Source organism: Ceraceosorus guamensis (genome assembly GCF_003144195.1).
Source record: "Ceraceosorus guamensis strain MCA 4658 unplaced genomic scaffold IE81scaffold_2, whole genome shotgun sequence".
In the NCBI taxonomy this organism is placed as follows: Eukaryota; Fungi; Basidiomycota; class Exobasidiomycetes; order Ceraceosorales; family Ceraceosoraceae; genus Ceraceosorus; species Ceraceosorus guamensis.
In genome coordinates, this window is record NW_020289997.1 from 1 (window position 1) to 16,544 (window position 16,544).

Consider the following 16,544-nt stretch of genomic DNA (forward strand, 5'->3'; position numbering starts at 1 on the left):
TGAGGTGGCCATTGAGCACCAACTTACCACTGACCTGTCACGCCCGTGCATTTGCATCATGGCATCACCGCATCTCGTGAACGATGCAGCGAGGTGTGTCTGAATCAAAGGGATTTCATTCTTGCAGCGAATAAGATGTAGCAAAGAATACGTCGAATGTACCTCGCGAGCTCAGACGAGCAAAGCTTTCGCCCGCGGGCAGCTTCAAAGTGTCGCAGATGAGGCCTGATGCACATCAAGCATCCTCCGTCTTCGAGATGGGCTCCTCGCGACGTTTACGCGCAGTATCCGTCTCGTCTCCCTCAGAATTCGGCTGCGATTTCCAATGTCCGTGTTGCGGATCTTCGACATTGAGGACATCGTCCGTCTTTTCGTCTCGAACACGAGCTGCAATGTCCAAGCGGTTGGCTCTTCCCGCAGGAGCCCACTTGCGCGACTGCCACGGCTTGACGCTGTCGTCGTTGTACATTTCGTCGATCTCTTCGAGAGTGAGCCCCTTGGTCTCATACACGAAAAAGTAGACGATGAAGAATCCGAGAAAGTTGGCGCCGGCAAAGACGAAACCAAAGGCGTAGTCAATGTCTCCCGTGATCGGCTGTGTGAAGAAGGCTAGCAAAAAGTTCCAAAACCAGTTAGATGCCGCAGATAGCGAGGCTTGCTTGGCTCTCGTCTCTGAAGCGAACGACTCTCCGATGAACAGCCATATTCCTGGCGCCCAAGTGGTAGCGTAGAAAACAATGAAGATGCACGCCGAGGCGATCATGAGACTGCCGAATGTCGGATCGTTAGGATTGCCGACGTGTCCTGCAAGACCAAAGATGAGGAGCCATACTGTCATGCCGATGGCGCCTACCATCAAAGGGATGCGTCGACCAAAGCGCTCTAGAATGTAGAGAGAGCCGAAAGTCGCAACGAAGTTGACTGCTCCCAAGATGATTTGTGTGACGAAGCTGTCACTCAAGCCGACACCTGCGCAAGAGGAAGCAGAGCAGCGTGTCAGCAATCGCCTGCCGCTATACCCGAGTCCCTCGCCTCGCGCGCTCTGCAAGTCTTTCCGCACGCACTGTTGAAGATGTTTGCTCCGTAGTAGAAGAAGTAGTTGGCTCCCGTCAACTGTTGTCCGGCTTGGAGAACGATGCCAAGGATGGTGCGGTACAGCGTCTTGTTTTGGGGACGGAAGCAGTCGATCCAGCCAGCTTTCTTCAGTTTGGCTTCGTTTTGCACGTACGTGATGATGGAAGCGTACTCTGCCTCCACCCAGGGGTTCGAATCTTCTTTTGTTGCGCCACGAACGCGCGCGACGGCTTCATAAGCTTCATCGTGTCGACCACGGGCAGCCAGCCATCGGGGCGACTCGGGCAAGAACCAGATGCCGATGCCGAGGACGGCAGCAAAGGCCACGCCGAGCAGAATGGGTGTCCGCCATGACCAGCTGCCTTCGATGCTTCTGGTACCGATGTTGATGCAGTTGCTGACTAGAATGCCGAATGTGATGGCCAATTGGTAGGTGCTGCGATGCAACAAGCATAGCAGCGTCAGTGGTGTCGAGTAAGGGTCACGAGCGATGAGCTTTGGAGCGTAATGCGGCGACTCACGCGACTCCTGCACCTCGCAATTGGCTAGGAATTGCCTCTGACTGGTAGAGCGGAACCGCGGCAGACAGCGCGCCGACTCCCAAACCTGGATCGGACGACGTTGGCAGGGCAGAAGTGAGTCAGCGAAATTAAGGTGCGACTCCTTCACTCGAGCTCGCGAGCCTGTAACGGCTGCGCCGCGAGACGTTGCCATTGCATGGGCACTCGAAGCTCTTCAATAGCGTGCGGCAACTCAAAGATCTGCCGATACGCTGCTTTGGCGTGCAGATCCAACGTCGCCAAAATCTGATCTTTCCCACACACGAGCGCTCGTACTTTGCGCGTCCAGGAGCCGCAGAACTCACCTGAGACGAGCCTGCCGATTGCCACTTGGTACCAAGCGTACTGCGCAGTGACTTGGATGAGAACTCCAATGCTAAAAACGATCGTCTCCACCGTCATTGCGAGCCTTCTGCCGAGCTTATCTGCAATAGGGGCGCCGAGCAAGACTCCGAAGAATGTTCCGATACTCAGAAAGGATACGATGAGTCCAATGAGCCAAGAGTTGAATGCCGGCTCGGTCATCATCGTCTCCGAGTCGAAGATGGTTTCCGTCGCGAAGCGTTCCTTGAAGTCGGTCATCTCTTGGATACCGCTGATTTGTCCAGTGTCGTAGCCGAAGAGGAAACCGCCGACACTGGCGACCAGGGCCACCGAGATGGAGGTGAGCCCAATGGGCGAACCTCCTACGGTGAAGGTGATGGCCATCGTGCTTGTCTCGGCGTCCTGAATCGAGACTTTGCTAAACGGGAGGATGCGTGCGGCAGGAGCGAAATCCAGAAAGCGCTTCGGACAGAATCAAGCGCTGGGCTGCACCGGTGGTGGTGGAGACGATGGACGCTGGACGGGATCAGCCCCGCGCTTCTTGTACTTCTGAGATCCGACTTTGTTAGACAAAAGGGTGTGCGGGACTCCAGATGTCATGCACTTCGATGCGGGGCAATCATCGACGAAGACAGTGTAGAAGCCTCGTTCTGCGCGCTTCTCTCTCCTCAGTTGGGATCAAAAACCGCCTCGGCTGCTGCTCGTGTGTGGAGACGAGCTAGGCTTCCTCCGACGCTAGAGGACACGGCCTGCGTACCTGCTTCATATGTGCCCTTTCCTGTGCCCGTCGCATTCCCCCTGCACCAGCCCCTGTCCAATTGCCTCCCACAGTCAAGCAGCAGAAGAGAGTGCATTCATAACTCCACGAGTATCCTTCCATCCGCGGCCATTGCATGGGAAGCGGATTCGGTTTCAGACTTCGCTGCCGGGTCGGTCTCAGGCAACGGTCGAGAGTCACAACAGTTGCGCGAGCATCCTAGCTCGCATGGCTCTCGCCCGAGCTCGTCGCTCATCCTGCCCCGCGCGTCATTTCATGCAGACGGCACGTACAGTACACAACGAGAACCAGCAGCAACAACACCGATGACGCATTTTTCGTCCCTCGAGCTGCGAGTCGCCGACTAAGCCGAGAGAGCCCGTGCGGTTCTGGTGCCGTCTGTTGCAAGTGAGCTGCATACAGCTGCAGCAGATCTTGCCGGATACAGGGTCCGGCAGCATCGTATGTGCGCGATTGCATGCGCATGCAGCCCGGACAACGGCCGGGTGCGGCGCGCGATGCCTCCTCGCTTTTTCCCTTCTGCCCCTTCCTCAATCCTCCGCTGCTACAGTGACGAGTATGACTTACTCGAAGCCTCGTCCAAGCCGATGATGCGAAAGCCACTGAACAAATCGTGCGCTGATCTACGCTGCGCTCTTTGCCGAGCGCCAAGGTGATTGCTTCATTGTGAGCGGCAGACGGTAGCTCCCAAGTCGCCGGAACGGCGCAAGCAGATTTTCCCCGCCCCGCCCAAATACCAAACATGAATGTGCCGTGCAAGAACAGGCGACCAGCAGCAGCAGGAAAGAGAACAAGTCAGACGATCAAGTGGCGCAGGCCAAAGCCGCACGATCAAAATAAAGATGTCCGACAGGCACTCGAGTCGTGACCGCTCGAGAGAGCTTGCCTACAAGTCATGATTCAACACGCCTTGTTTGCCGTCACAATCAGCCCACTCACGACTACTCGTTTGGCTCTCGACGAGATTCTCGGTCGTTGCAGCGCAAGTTGCCAGTCTCAAGCCGATGCTGAAGACGAATTGCCGAGCTCACAAGTCTGTGAGTGTATGACAGAGACGCTTGGCAACGATTGGCAAGGCGGTGTCGCGTCGGAGCTTCGTCGGCGGAACTGAACACCCTGCATGCGCGAGCGCGTATCTTGGTCGCAAGACCAGCAGCTGGATCAAGCAACGCAAGTGTGTCGAAAAGTCGGTCAGGAGGGCTGCCCAATTCAAATTATTCTCGACTCTTAGCTGCACACTTGCGGAACAGATGCGGTTGATGAGAAGCCGGTTGATTTTCTTATTCGCAAAGTGAGTCGGAAGAGGAGCAAATCCAAGATCGTGAGCGACATCCACACTATGAAGCTCTTTGCGCCGCAACAGTCAGCCCTTTACACTGGGACCCTCCTCGTGGAGCGGCCTCAGTCTGCTGACAGACCCGCGCTCCTCCAGGACCCATCGAGCTTCGGAGTGTGCATGGCTCATGCCAGGAGCACAGGGTTTAAAGAGAAATGGTATGAATTCGAAAATGCTAGGTGTGAGTCTGACAAATCCAACGTGCCCTGGGCTCTGTACAGTGGGTGGATGTAAGGATTCGCTTCGTTTCTGATAAATGCACGGTCTTCAGAGAGAAAGGTGCGCGGCTAACGAAAACGTCTCTGAGCTCGCGTGAGCTTCACCTTCATGCCGTCGCGGCGGCGAGGAGCTTCTTGAAGTTGGGAGTTCCGAAACCGGTCACAGGGTCCCATCCCTTGGCGGCAGGGAAGCCGTCAGTGTCGCATCCAGCAGATGAGCCGGAAGTGATGTCCGTGAGCACCTGCTCAGGTTGACCGTAGTACAGCAGGGGGTTGATCCAGCCGAGGTTGGGCCTGCCGACAGCTGCGCGAGCGTCATTGAGCAACGCAATGATGGAGGCGATGGTAGGACCCGAAGCGCTGGTGCCGCCGACGCGCACGTAACGGCCTCCGACGACAATCAGGTAGCGAGAAGCTTGAGCGGCAATGTCGGGGTACGCGCGGCCGTTGGGGTTGAACAGGCCCGCGTGCTTCTTGCCAAGAGTCTTGAGATAGCCCTTGACGGCGTTGTCTTGATAAGCGGGTCTTGCAAAGTACTCGCTGAAACCGCCGCCAGCAAAGAAGCCACCGATCTTGGAGGAGACAGCGACCTCTGGTGCGTAGGCTTCCGTCCCTCCGACGGTGATCGAGTATGGGCAGGAGGCAGGGAATGCGGGGAGGAACTTGCGAGTCTTCTTGCCGTCGTTGCTCACGCAGTTGCCGTCTGAGCCAACACCATTATCACCTGAGCTGAAGACCATAGAGACACCGCGTGCCGCCAGTCCGGCAATTTCACTGGAAAGAAGGGATGAAAATTGTCAGCTCACAGTTTCCCCTCGCAATTGATTTCGTTCCAAGGCCTCGCAGCACTCACCCGCACACGCGGACTGCGTAATCGCGAGGGACGGTCTGTTCGTCATCACCGTATGAAGTGCTGACAACGGAAGGGATGGTTTGTTGAGAGAGCAGGTACTCGAACTCGGTGGTGTACGGCTCGTTCGTGTTCGTAGGAGTGGCTTGGTCCGGGTTAAAGGGAGGGCGGCCGCCATTCGAGTAGTAGGTCGAAGGAATGTTGAAGCTGATGGCAGCGACGGTCTGTACATCTAGATTAGCTTCGACACCTGGCTTGCTCTGGTTGTTTCCGCCACCGTCGATCTGGGTCAGGCGGTACTTGTAGTTGGCTGCAAGAGCGTCAGGGCGCTCAGTGCTCAAGAACTGGTTAAAGTCCTTGTCGTTGGGGTACTCCTCCAAGAAACCACTGATGCCAATGAATTGTGAGTTAGGCTTTTGGACCTTGTAGTCGATTGTGCCGTACAGCTGACGAATGCACGTGAGCGTCGTCTGGTTCGTGGTGGTGCAAGCAGGTGGGGGAACGGCAGCAGCAACATTGACGGCCAGGCGATTGTCGGCGTGCACGACTGTCTCATCTGCGTGAGGCTTGTAGCCCACTGGCAGCCATTCGGCGATTCTCGAGGGGGCACGATGAGCCAAGGGCTTACCAAAGTAGGTGGTGGGGCCGACAAGATCGACATGGTCGAAGACGCTCTCGGGTACGGAGTATTCGAGCGCTCGCACGACGACCTCTCCAGTGCGCTCGTTCAAGAACTCCGCAAATTCGGCACCTCCAAGCATGGCGCTCGCACGCTCCACGGGGACCGTGGCGCGAACCCAGTCGCCCGCGAAGCTGCGGCGCGAAAGGTCCTCCTTGACGCTGTGCTCCTCGAGCCAGCGACGCACAGCTGCAGCGCTTTCTGCGCTAGGTGTGAGGTAGGAAGAGACTTGCTCGCGAGACAAGAATTTGCCGTAGCGGGGAGACTTGGGGTCGGAGACTGCAAGGATTTCCGATTCGAGGTCGGCAAAGGCGCGCTGCTTCAGAGCGATGGAGAGAGGGATCTCTGTGCCGGCAGCGACTGGGCCTCTGCGCACCCATCCAGATGGCATGGTCACCGACTCCTTGACACGCATGGCGCTGGGAGCCGGAGCAGCCACTGCCATAGAGGCAAGCACTATGGCCAAAGCTGTAAACGTAGTGAAGCGCATCTTGAGTGCGGTCGCTCAGAGTATTAAAAGGAAGACAAGGAATGTATGTGCGACCGGATCGTCAATGACGAAAGCCTGGCTTGAGAAGAGGTGGGAAAAAGGGAGCGGGGGAAGGGGGATGGGTGGGTGGGTGGGGAGGTGGATTAGGAAAAGTTGGTCTGGCATCGAGCTTGCGTCACATATATATGACCACAATGACCGGAGCGGATGGACTGCTGTTCAAGCTCTCGCGAGGCAGCATGGAGCTAAGCAAGTCTCGGTGCTCGTGCAAGATTCGAGTGTTCAACGACTGGCTACGTAGGTACAGCCTCAACGCACACCAGGCCCGCCGGGTCAACCTCGCGGTCGTGCACTTCATTCACGATTGCGCGTGGGGCCTGCAAGCAAAGCCTGCATTAGCGCGAAATTGTGCAGAGATAACCAAAGCTACCTTGCGAGTGCAGGCATACAATTTGAATTTGATGTTCTGCCGTCATCTCTCAGTCTGTCTGCTGCTTTGGCAGCTGTGTGTGTGTGTGGTGTGCAAGACTCACGACTCATCAGACTGCTCATTCGACGATGCATGTACGATGTAGGAAGTCCAAAAATGATGTACCGATCCCCGCCTAGAATCGTCATTCTCTGTGTGCACCCCTCGTGTCTTTGCTGGAGGGGACCTGCCGCGCAACATTTCACAACGGCTGGACAGGCGAGCAGCGCCAGCCCCGAGTGGACTTCGAAGGCCAGAAAGAGCCAATGCAAGATGTGAGAATTCGAATCACACTCGTGAATGGTGAGTGGGCATACAGCTAGGCTGTGGCGGAGTTTGGTAGGCAGGGCCATCTCACAATCCTAAGATCGATGCACACAGGCGCGCTAGTCGTGAGCGACGCGCTTGCGTTCTTCAAGTCCCATCTGACGCAAGCGACGAGTTCCTATCGTAGAATCAAATGTATCCGTCCGAGCAAAATGAGGGCTGCTCCCGCACGGCACTTTGCGAGTGTAAGAACCTAGCAAAGCCCGGTTCGCTGATTTGAAACTGCAACAAAAGCTTCTTCTCAAGTGCACTTCTGTCGCAGACAGCAGCAGCCCTCAACGCAGCATCACGAATGGCCCGCCGGCCAAATGAACCCAACCGCAGCGGGGTGCATCGCCCGGCGGTCAAAAGCGGCGATGCGCCCGAGTGAAAGACGTGCGTGCGGTGCGCGGATGCAAGTCCGGTCCGCACCGCGACCACGGAGAGCAGCCTCATATCTGCTTGACCTTATCACCTTCGGCGAAAGGTGGAAGGTGGACAAGGGCCTCACGCAAAAGAGCGACCAGCACGAACATTCGCGACCAAGGACACTCTGGGCTGAGCGGTGCGGCAGCTCCCAATGTTTGTGTCATTAAAAGCGAAAGTACCGGACAGCCAAGCCCGGAATCCGTGACAGCGGCACGATCACCAATGGCGACCAATTTGCAATCCTCGCACCTGCCCCAGCTTCCCTTCGCATTCTGTACATCGCGGCTCCCTTGGGCAGACGTGAGCTGCGATGTGATTCGTGACTCGTACGCAAGTAGTAGTAGCAGTGAGCCTCATTTCTCGGCAAGCGGGATGTTGGAAGATAAGAGAGGAAGTTTTGCGTAGCGCATGACGCCGAAGAGCATGCATGCGACCGTTGGCAACTCGACGCAGCCGTTCAAACAGAAGCTGCAGCAAAGGATGCGCTCGCGACACTTGCCCTTCTAGACAGTCCGGGGTCACGACTCGAGTCCCTGTACGCTATGGACTAAGGCAAGGGCGACACAATCGTGAATAATCCAAGCGTCTCACACCTGATCATGTATCGTGTCTGTGGCGCTGCAGGGCATCCAATCAAGGATTTGGCTGGTGACTGCGAACAATCACGTGAATCAGCAACGAGCGGATTTCGGACTTCTGTCCGACGCAAACGAGGAATGTGGCTCCACCGGCGCTTTGACGTCGTGTGCACGATGATTATTCTGATTGCTGCCTGCACTCACGACTCCAGGCTCAGATGTTTGGTCAAAAAGTCTCCTAGCATCATGATAGACTCGCGGGCAGTCTCTTTGGAGCCTTTGTGTGTGTATGCGTGATCCGCCGCCTCGAAGCACTTGTGCGTGACATCCACACCTGCATCGCCGAGTCTACGTGCGACCTCATCGCCTTCGACCCCAAGAGTGTCTCGACCGCCGGTCGTGATCAGGAGCGGGATGCCTCGACAGGCTTCGGCAAGAGCCGGATCGTGATAAGGCGATGCAAGCGGCGTGGAGCGGGAAGCGATGTCTGGAAAATATACTGCTTGCACAAGAGCCAGCTGCCACGCGGGTACGACTGGGAATATGTTACTGTGCTTCGAGCGCCGCTTGGAGCGCGTCACGTCGAACATTGTAAAGTAGGGTGCCAATGCTCGAAGTCGCAGAGTCTCGTTACTTTCCGCATGTGCCTGCTGAGCAATATTCAGAGCAAGCTTGCCACCAGCGCTAAAGCCACTGACCGAGATTCGACTGCTGTCCCATCCGTGCGCTTCGCGACTCTTCGTGCTCAGCCACTTGCAGACATCATAGACTTCCTCTTCAGCTACCGGAAAGCGTTTTTGCGGCGCGCACGAGTAGACCGGGCTGACCACCACCATGCCGAGTCCAGCCAAATGAGAGTTGATGTGGTCGTCTTCCCAGGGTGACGACAAGATGCAGCCCCCTCCGTGGATGCTGACGTGGATGGGAGCGCCTGTGCCCCGAGACTGATCGGTGTGCGTGTTCAGCTTCGTGCCCGGCGCCGCGTCGTACACCCAGCACTGAACATCTCCGTGCCGTGTCGGAATTGGCAAGACGCGATGCTCTCTCTGCTTTCCCAAGTAGAAGGATTTAGGTGGACCAACGAGACTCAATGCTGCTCGCTGACCAATGTACGCCATCCAATAATTCTTCGACGAGATGTTCGCGCTGCTTCCGGCCATGATGGCGTTTGCGCCTTCGTCCCTGCGAGACAGAGCACTGGGCGCGACTTGAGCGGCCTGAGCTCTGCCAGACTAGAGAAGCGGTCTTACCGCACGTTCGAAGATCTTCTAGGGCACCGCTGAATAGCCTGTCCAAGGTAGATGAAGATAGGCAACCTTGGTCGCTGTTGATCACGAATTCCGCGCGTGACTCGGGAGCCGTGGATCAATCTGTGGCTGCGCCGCTGCGCAGGCTAAATCTCACTGGAGCGTTGCCTGGCTCGGAGGAGCTCCCAACAGTCAACGCGGGGCCAAGTCGCTCGACTTTGGTGCGGCACCAGACTCCCAGGGCGTCCGGTCATTCACGACATGCAATTGTGTCGATCGAGCCTGAATGCTGACGACGATTCTGCAGCTTGACTTGACCCGGTCGAGCAACTCCGCTGAAGTTGTGCACTATTCAAGTTGCTAAGTGCACGCTCGCGGGAACAATTATCGCGATTTGAATCAAGAATGGTTGGTTGGTGATTCTTGTATACCCCCTGACTCGTGACTTTCACGATCGGTGATTGAATGCACCACAGACATAGCATAGACCCGCGACCTTTCTGCGCGCTTTGGCGCTCGTCGTGCATGCGCGTACATACATGGCGCACTCACTTATTACTCGTGACTGCCGGCGCTGCGCCAAAACCGCGCGCACTCCCCGGCCGTCGGAGCGTACGCGTGCGTCAGCCTGATGGGCGCGGGCTGATGAGCTAGCTGCGATGCGTCGCGCCATCAGCTTCTGTTCTTATTGCTGCTGCTGCTGCTGCTGCTGCTGCTGCTGCTGCTGCTCATCATGGCAGCGCCGCATTCAAGAGTGTTGACCGTTGAATTTGAAGGCGCGCGGTATTTTCGCTTATATGATGCTTGCGGCTCGGCGGCCCCCTTGGATTCTGTCGACGACTATACGTCCGAACAGAGCTTCGTTGTGTCGCGCTCGACAAGAACGTTCTGCGTGATAGCAGCGCCTTCAGCCGATCACGATCGAACCACGAACAACGACGAGACTTGACAGAATCTATATGAGCCTCGCGATGGACGCAGCACTCGTGACTAACGGATCATTTTGCGTGGTACCATCAGCTGTACGGCATGGTGGCACCACATTCACATTGTGATTCAGATTCACATTTCTTGATTACCCCATACCGCCGATGCTGCATACAAGTAGCAGTCGTGACTTAAAGTGACGCGAGTATACGGTTACTCGATCTTGACTCAGATCGTGCACGAGGGCAGGGTGCATGATGTCCCAGGTTTAAGCTGTCATGCGCCCACAAGGCGGTATGGCGCACCTCAAAAAGTCCGTGCACCGAGACTGTGAGGCACTTGGTCAGTGTAGACACGAGAGCGGCTGGATGGCGCCCATGCATACGCGCGAGTGCGCGTGCACGCCGCTCCATCATGCACGCCGTGTAGCTGCATGACCGCGGCCCTCGCGAGGACAAGACGTCGCGCCTCGTGCTGAGAGCACGCCAGGATCGAGGCATGGTGCAGTCGAACTACCAGCATGAGCCTTTTTGCTTGCACCGTCTTGCGCTTCTGCTTGACCTCCAGACGCTGATCCACCACATCGCTTGTGCAACTTTGCGCAGTCCGTCGGTACCTCCTCGTTCCGGATCATTGATATTTGAGCTGCTACTCTTGTGCTCACACTACTGATACCATCCCGGGCACACCAAAGGCATCAAGGAACCAATTCGTCGAAGCCTTCCTGCTGGGGAAAAGCGATCTCACAAGGGCTTTGGTAAGCTCGCTCGCCCGCCCGCCCACGCAGCCATGTCACACCCTAGCAGCGAAGAGGGTACCACCCCTGGTGGAAGCTCCTTGGCCGTCCCTGCAAACGCACCAACATCGTCTGCTGGTCTCACGCCCACCTCTGCCATGTCCACATCCTCCCACAACTCCGCACGCTCAAATGCCTCTTCGAAATCGCGCGTGCCAACGCTGAGCGAGCTCGCCGCGCAGTAAGTAATGACAGCGCCCGTTTCTCTTCTGCTGGCATTGCTCTTCAAATTAACGTTTGAGCTCTGTATCCTGATCTCGCCCAGCATGAAGCTAGATGCGCCCACAAGCGGCACGAGCAGCGGATTCTCACCCAATGATGGTATGTCACGCGCCCCTTGGCATATATCCTGGTCGGTCGCTGATTGCTTGCGCTCTCATTCTCACATGTCAGCCGCGCCCGCACGAGGTCGTCTTGGCCTGACCGGACGACTCAACAGCTCTTCGGCTGCGCTTGCACCTGGTGACGATGCTCAGGACGTCCATTCTGCAGATGAAGGAGGCAACGAGAGAGTGCCGGCCATGTTGGCGCATGGGGAGCCTCCAAGCAGTTCAAGTAGATCGAGCTCGCCTACCAAGCGCCCGGCGACAGTCCGCCCTTCCGGCAGCGGGGGTAGCGCCAGAGGTTTGCCAAGCCTACAAGAGATCAGAGAGAGAATGAGCAAAAAGGGTCTGCAGACAGCCGGCGGTGCAGCTAGAGGAGAGACCCCATCCGGCTCACCCACCGAGGAAGTGAGCGAAGAGACCGCGCTGGGGGTTGATGGTCCAGCTGCAGGCGCAGTGAAGCCTGCGAAGTCGGCTGCGGTTGGAAGTGACAGCGTTTCAAAGTCAGCAGAAGCGAAAGCGAGCAGTGTCGCGGAAGACACGAAAGATCTGACCAACGCAAAGGCGGAACCATCTTCGGCAAAGCCAGAGACACAAGCGGCGGAAGCGGCCTCGAGCATAGCAGCTCCAAAGGATCATCCTCTGCAGCACAAATGGTGAGTCCGTGAAATGTGTACAAGCAAGGACAGGCGAGCTCAGTCCTGCAGCACTGCGCCAGCCCTCTCTCTCGCCTGGTGGGCCATTGCTGACCACCGAGCCACACGTGTTGCAGGACCCTGTACTTCGACTCCAAGACCTTCAACCCATCTTCGCAAGCCAGCACACCTGCTACAGGTCACACTGCGGACGGTCCTGGCACGCCAGGTGCAGCGCTACCCGGAGCCTCGCAGAATCCGATCTCGCCGCTACCGCCCACGCCAAATACGGCCAACATCCAGAGTTGGGAAGACACCCTGAAGATGCTTGGTGTTTACAAGACTGTGGAGGGCTTCATGAACGTGTTCGCAACCCTCAGGCGACCTTCGCAGCTCGAGCGCAACTGCAACTATCATCTCTTCAAGAGCGGCATCAAACCGATGTGGGAAGACCCAGCGAATGCCTCAGGTGGCAAGTGGGTGCTGACGCTTCGTGGGACTAGCGGCGCGTTGCTTGATCGTAGCTGGATGTGGCTCGTCTTGGCGCTCATAGGAGAAGAGCTAGATGACGCCAATCACATCACGGGTGCTGTGGTTTCCACCCGGAGCAAAGGCGATCGCATTACCCTCTGGATTCGTAACAAAGATGATGTCGATCTCGTTAACAGGCTGGGCAAGAAGCTGGTGCACTTGCTTGATATCGAGCACGAGCCAGGCGTGTCTCTGGAATTCACGTTGAACTCGGGCCCTGGACCTGCCAATGCAGCTGCTCAAGCTAATCGCTACGTCCACTTCTCGAACGCACCACCTCCGCCAATGCCCGCATTCTCACCAGCGGGAAATTCTGCTGGGCCCGGAGGCTATAATAGAGGCCCTCCGCCGCCTGGTCATGGGCCTCCTGGTCCTGGCCCACAGCAAGCGCCGCCGAGCAATTATGCACCTCCGCGAAATGTGCCTTTTGGCGCTCCGCCCGGGCCTGGCGGGCCCGGCTCTGCACAGTATCTTCCCGGTGGTCCCCCTGCAGGCTCACCACCTTCAGGACCGCCAGGCTCAGCTCTAGGTGGCAATGCGGGATTTGTGTTGCCCAGAAGAGGATCAGAAACTGGCCACATCGGACACGGCCCCGGTAATGTCGCGTCGGCGGCAAACGGCGGCGGAAGCCCAAAGAAAGCGTTCTCCTCGCTGCAGCGGCACGGCCCTCCACACTCGATGCAAGGGGGAGGTCCGCCTGGTGGAGCGGCAAACATTTCTGGTGGGGGTGCTGGACTAGGACTGGGATTGGGCGGACCGATCGGCCGGACCCCGAGTCCTTCTCCAGCTGCCGGAGGTGCTCTCGGCACCAGTCCAAGCAATCGTACGGGCGTCTTGCATGGCAGACAACCACCTGCGATGGGGCAGCTAGGCAGCGGTGCAGGCATTGGTCGCCATACTGGTCCGGCGCGCGGTGCTTGAGGCTTCTAGCTAGTATACCTTTGGACATTCCACTCGATTTTTTCCTTCCAGCCCTATCAAGTGAGCTTAGCAGAGGCGGCCTGCCTCGCGCGTGCCCACACAAATCCTCCCAACGTGTATTCTGATAGCTCGATTGTCTCGACAAACATTCCTCAAATGACTACTGATACCTTTTGCGCGCATGCTGCATGAAGATGTGAGCTCTCAAGCGCAAAGACCTGGGCTGAGATGAGAGCAACTTCAATGATTGCGTGATTTAAGCGTCACGATTTGATGTGTGCGACGGCTCCACGGGCTCTTTTGTTAGCTGTCTCAACGCCTGCAACCGTCATCATGTATCTGCACGACTCGCCAAATGCGAATGGTGCATTGTGAGGGTCAAGCCAGCATCACTTCTTCTGGTTCAGATTTCGGAATGTTGTCAGTCACGAGTGCGCTTTAATTGCGCCGTCTGCGTGGGATCCAAACCCAAACGCGCCTTTTTACGCCCACGAGCATATGCCGGAGACGCCTTGCAGACGGCGCCTGTCGGGAAATGTGGGCGGTCGAAAAGACTGCCAAAGTGCCCTCATCTCGAGATGTGGTGATATCGGCGCCATAAGAGGCACGCGAGTGCAAATCACTCATCAGTCGTGAGTGCATGATATATCATGAGTCGTGACTGAGTGCCTTGGACGCACGGGCGGACACTTCGTGACTTCGTGACTGGAGGATTTCGCGATGCTTACCTTGGCTTTGAACTCGGACGGGGCATATATATGTGATGATGCCAATCTTCGATTTACACCTCACCCATCCTTGCACATCTCACACCATCTCTGACTCAACATTACTCATCGCTGCTATTCTGCTTGTGGGCATCGCTAGACCTCTCCCTGTACCCAAACGCTCGTGACCAGCGCTTCCTCTTCCCTTCTGGATCTGGTATCCACAACACGCTGGTATTGCGATCAACAGCTAGTGCCACGGCTCCAACACGCTAGCAGCACTGCTCGAAGATTACCCGCTTCAAAGTGGCTCATTTTCCAACCTTTCGCAAGCCCACGCCCGTCCGATCAATCAGAGTAAAGGGAGCAGCAGTCAGCATGGCGAGGGTGAGTACTGCCAATGCGTCCTCTCGCCCTACGCGACCAAACTCACCTCTCCTTGCGTTCTCGAGTCAGACTACGAAGTCGCCCGAGGCCTGCAAATGCGGGTCAAGGAGTATGAGAAGTGACCAGGGCATATCTTTTTGCAGCATCCGGAACCTGGCCGCCATCCTCCTCATCCAGGCACTGCTCTCGCTCTCGACGTCCGCCACGCCTGCTGCATCTCACCGTGCCAGAGCGCTCGGAGCTTGGCCACCAGGGAGTGGCGTCACATACCCGTACGAGCGCAGCGTCCTCTCCCCAGATCGAGTGGCACGAGCAGTGAATTGGAATCTGGCCTCCTGCTTGGAAGGTGCCAGCGTTCCCTACGCCTCTTCGAGGACGAACAGCACAGATGCGTATTGGGACGCCGCCCAGTCCGACAACCTCAGGTACCACTTTCATCCCTCTGCCATTGCATATCCTCGCGATCATGCCGGAGTCGAAGAGGCTGTCAGGTGCGCGACCCGAGCAGGCAACACGGCTGTGAGCGCGCGGAGCGGAGGTCACAGCTTTGCTGGATTCGGGAGCGGAGGTCAGGATGGCAGTCTGGTCATTGACCTGGGCGCTTTCGACAAAGTCGTCTATGATGCCGGCAAGCAGACAGCACAGATTGGACCTGGCACGCGCCTTGGCGATGTGGTCAAGGAGCTGTGGAAGCAGGGCAAGGCTGGTATGCCCCACGGAACCTGTCCACCTGTTGGCACCGGTGGGCACGCGCTCTGCGGCGGCTTTGGACCTACTTCACGTAAATGGGGCATGGCGACCGACAACATCTTGAGCGCAGAGGTGGTCTTGGCAAATGGCACCAGCACGCACGTCTCTGCCACTTCAAATCCGGAGCTGTGGTGGGGTCTGCGGGGGGCTGGCTCCTTCTTTGGCATTGTCACTTCTTTCGAGTTCAAGACGTACAACGTAGACAGCCCAATGGTCTTTCTCGAGTACCGCTGGTCTCCATCTATCAAGTCAGCAGATGACACTGTCAGCCTGGTGGAAGCCGTGCAGGCATTCTCGCTCGACCAGCGATTACCGGCCGAACTCGGCTTCCATTTGCAGTTCCAGCGTCCCAATGGCGGTGATCCGTCTGGCGGCACAATATCCATTCATATGCGGGGCATGTTTTCGGGCGACCTGCAGACGTACAAACCGCACGTCGAGCGACTCTTCGCAGAGCTAGCATCGCACAACGCGCCGCGACCTGATATGTCCACGGAAAAGCAAATGGACTACCTGACCATCATGGAAGAGTGGGACGACTTCGGATCTCCTGGCGATAAGCTAGACACTCTTGCCGAGCGTCTGGTGCACAACAGCTTTATTGCGAGGACATCGCTCAGTATGGGTCAAAAGGGCTTCACGCACCAAAGCTTGCTACCCCTTATGCAGCTAATGTGGGACGACATGAAGTCCAGGCAAGATCCTGCGAGACCATTCAGGAATTGGGGTTGGAACCTGTACATGGAAATGTTTGGCGGTGCGAATGCGAGGCACAGAGATGCTGATCTCATCAGAGATAGCTCCTTCCCGCACCGAGACGGACTGTGGCTCATGCAATCCTCCATCGGCACAGCAGGCTTCGGGCAGTTTGGGGACGACGCACGGCAAATGCTGGACAAGTTGGATGACGTTGCTGCCGAAAGCATGCGAGCTTCTGGACTGGATCGACGCTCCTACTCTTGCTACGTAGACCCCAATCTTTCGGAAGAGCAGTGGAGAAGTCTTTACTATGGCGATGCGATCCCAAGGTTGGAAAAGCTCAAGTCTGAAGTGGACCCTACCAATCTCTTCCGCAATCCGCAAAGCCTCGTCCGGAAGGTGCCCAATGACCCTCACAATGGTCAGATCAAGATCTCGCACCCGCTGCCGCGGTCGTCTTAAGATCACCGCTTTGCTTTCTCACTCTGTGGCAGTGGAGCAGCGTCATCCTTGTTTGCACGTCAGAATTG

General features: G+C 57.0%; 6 protein-coding genes across 6 annotated transcripts; 2 read left to right on the plus strand and 4 right to left on the minus strand.

The window, feature by feature from the left end:
• Positions 1 to 28: 28 nt before the first annotated feature.
• IE81DRAFT_319351 (putative HXT5-hexose transporter) lies at positions 29 to 2,782 on the minus strand. The gene is made up of 4 exons (XM_025512701.1): positions 1,940 to 2,782; positions 1,596 to 1,680; positions 1,065 to 1,510; positions 29 to 969 (listed from the first exon to the last, which is right to left on the minus strand). The coding sequence occupies exons 1-4, from the start codon at positions 2,340 to 2,342 to the stop codon at positions 236 to 238; spliced, it is 1,668 nt and encodes a 555-aa protein (XP_025373147.1). The 5' UTR covers positions 2,343 to 2,782; the 3' UTR covers positions 29 to 235.
• Positions 2,783 to 4,222: 1,440 nt separating this feature from the next.
• Positions 4,223 to 6,438, minus strand: IE81DRAFT_338852 (subtilisin-like protein). The gene is made up of 2 exons (XM_025515554.1): positions 5,144 to 6,438; positions 4,223 to 5,064 (listed from the first exon to the last, which is right to left on the minus strand). Exons 1-2 carry the CDS (start codon positions 6,307 to 6,309, stop codon positions 4,398 to 4,400), a joined length of 1,833 nt encoding a protein of 610 aa, XP_025373148.1. The 5' UTR covers positions 6,310 to 6,438; the 3' UTR covers positions 4,223 to 4,397.
• A 677-nt stretch (positions 6,439 to 7,115) lies between these two features.
• Positions 7,116 to 7,634, minus strand: IE81DRAFT_79404 (hypothetical protein). Its single transcript, XM_025517647.1, has one exon. It carries the CDS (start codon positions 7,538 to 7,540, stop codon positions 7,235 to 7,237), a length of 306 nt encoding a protein of 101 aa, XP_025373149.1. The 5' UTR covers positions 7,541 to 7,634; the 3' UTR covers positions 7,116 to 7,234.
• Positions 7,635 to 8,122: 488 nt separating this feature from the next.
• Positions 8,123 to 9,421, minus strand: IE81DRAFT_79402 (alpha/beta-hydrolase). Its single transcript, XM_025517646.1, has one exon. The coding sequence runs from the start codon at positions 9,249 to 9,251 to the stop codon at positions 8,292 to 8,294; it is 960 nt and encodes a 319-aa protein (XP_025373150.1). The 5' UTR covers positions 9,252 to 9,421; the 3' UTR covers positions 8,123 to 8,291.
• Positions 9,422 to 10,787: 1,366 nt separating this feature from the next.
• Positions 10,788 to 13,637, plus strand: IE81DRAFT_296418 (translation initiation factor eIF4e). Its single transcript, XM_025512139.1, has 4 exons — positions 10,788 to 11,242; positions 11,327 to 11,382; positions 11,455 to 12,040; positions 12,157 to 13,637. The coding sequence occupies exons 1-4, from the start codon at positions 11,055 to 11,057 to the stop codon at positions 13,469 to 13,471; spliced, it is 2,145 nt and encodes a 714-aa protein (XP_025373151.1). The 5' UTR covers positions 10,788 to 11,054; the 3' UTR covers positions 13,472 to 13,637.
• Positions 13,638 to 14,676: 1,039 nt separating this feature from the next.
• IE81DRAFT_284530 (FAD-binding domain-containing protein) lies at positions 14,677 to 16,476 on the plus strand (the record flags this gene model as incomplete). The annotated part of the gene is made up of 1 exon (XM_025511592.1): positions 14,677 to 16,476. One exon carries the CDS (start codon positions 14,677 to 14,679, stop codon positions 16,474 to 16,476), a length of 1,800 nt encoding a protein of 599 aa, XP_025373152.1.
• Between the last annotated feature and the right edge of the window lie 68 nt (positions 16,477 to 16,544).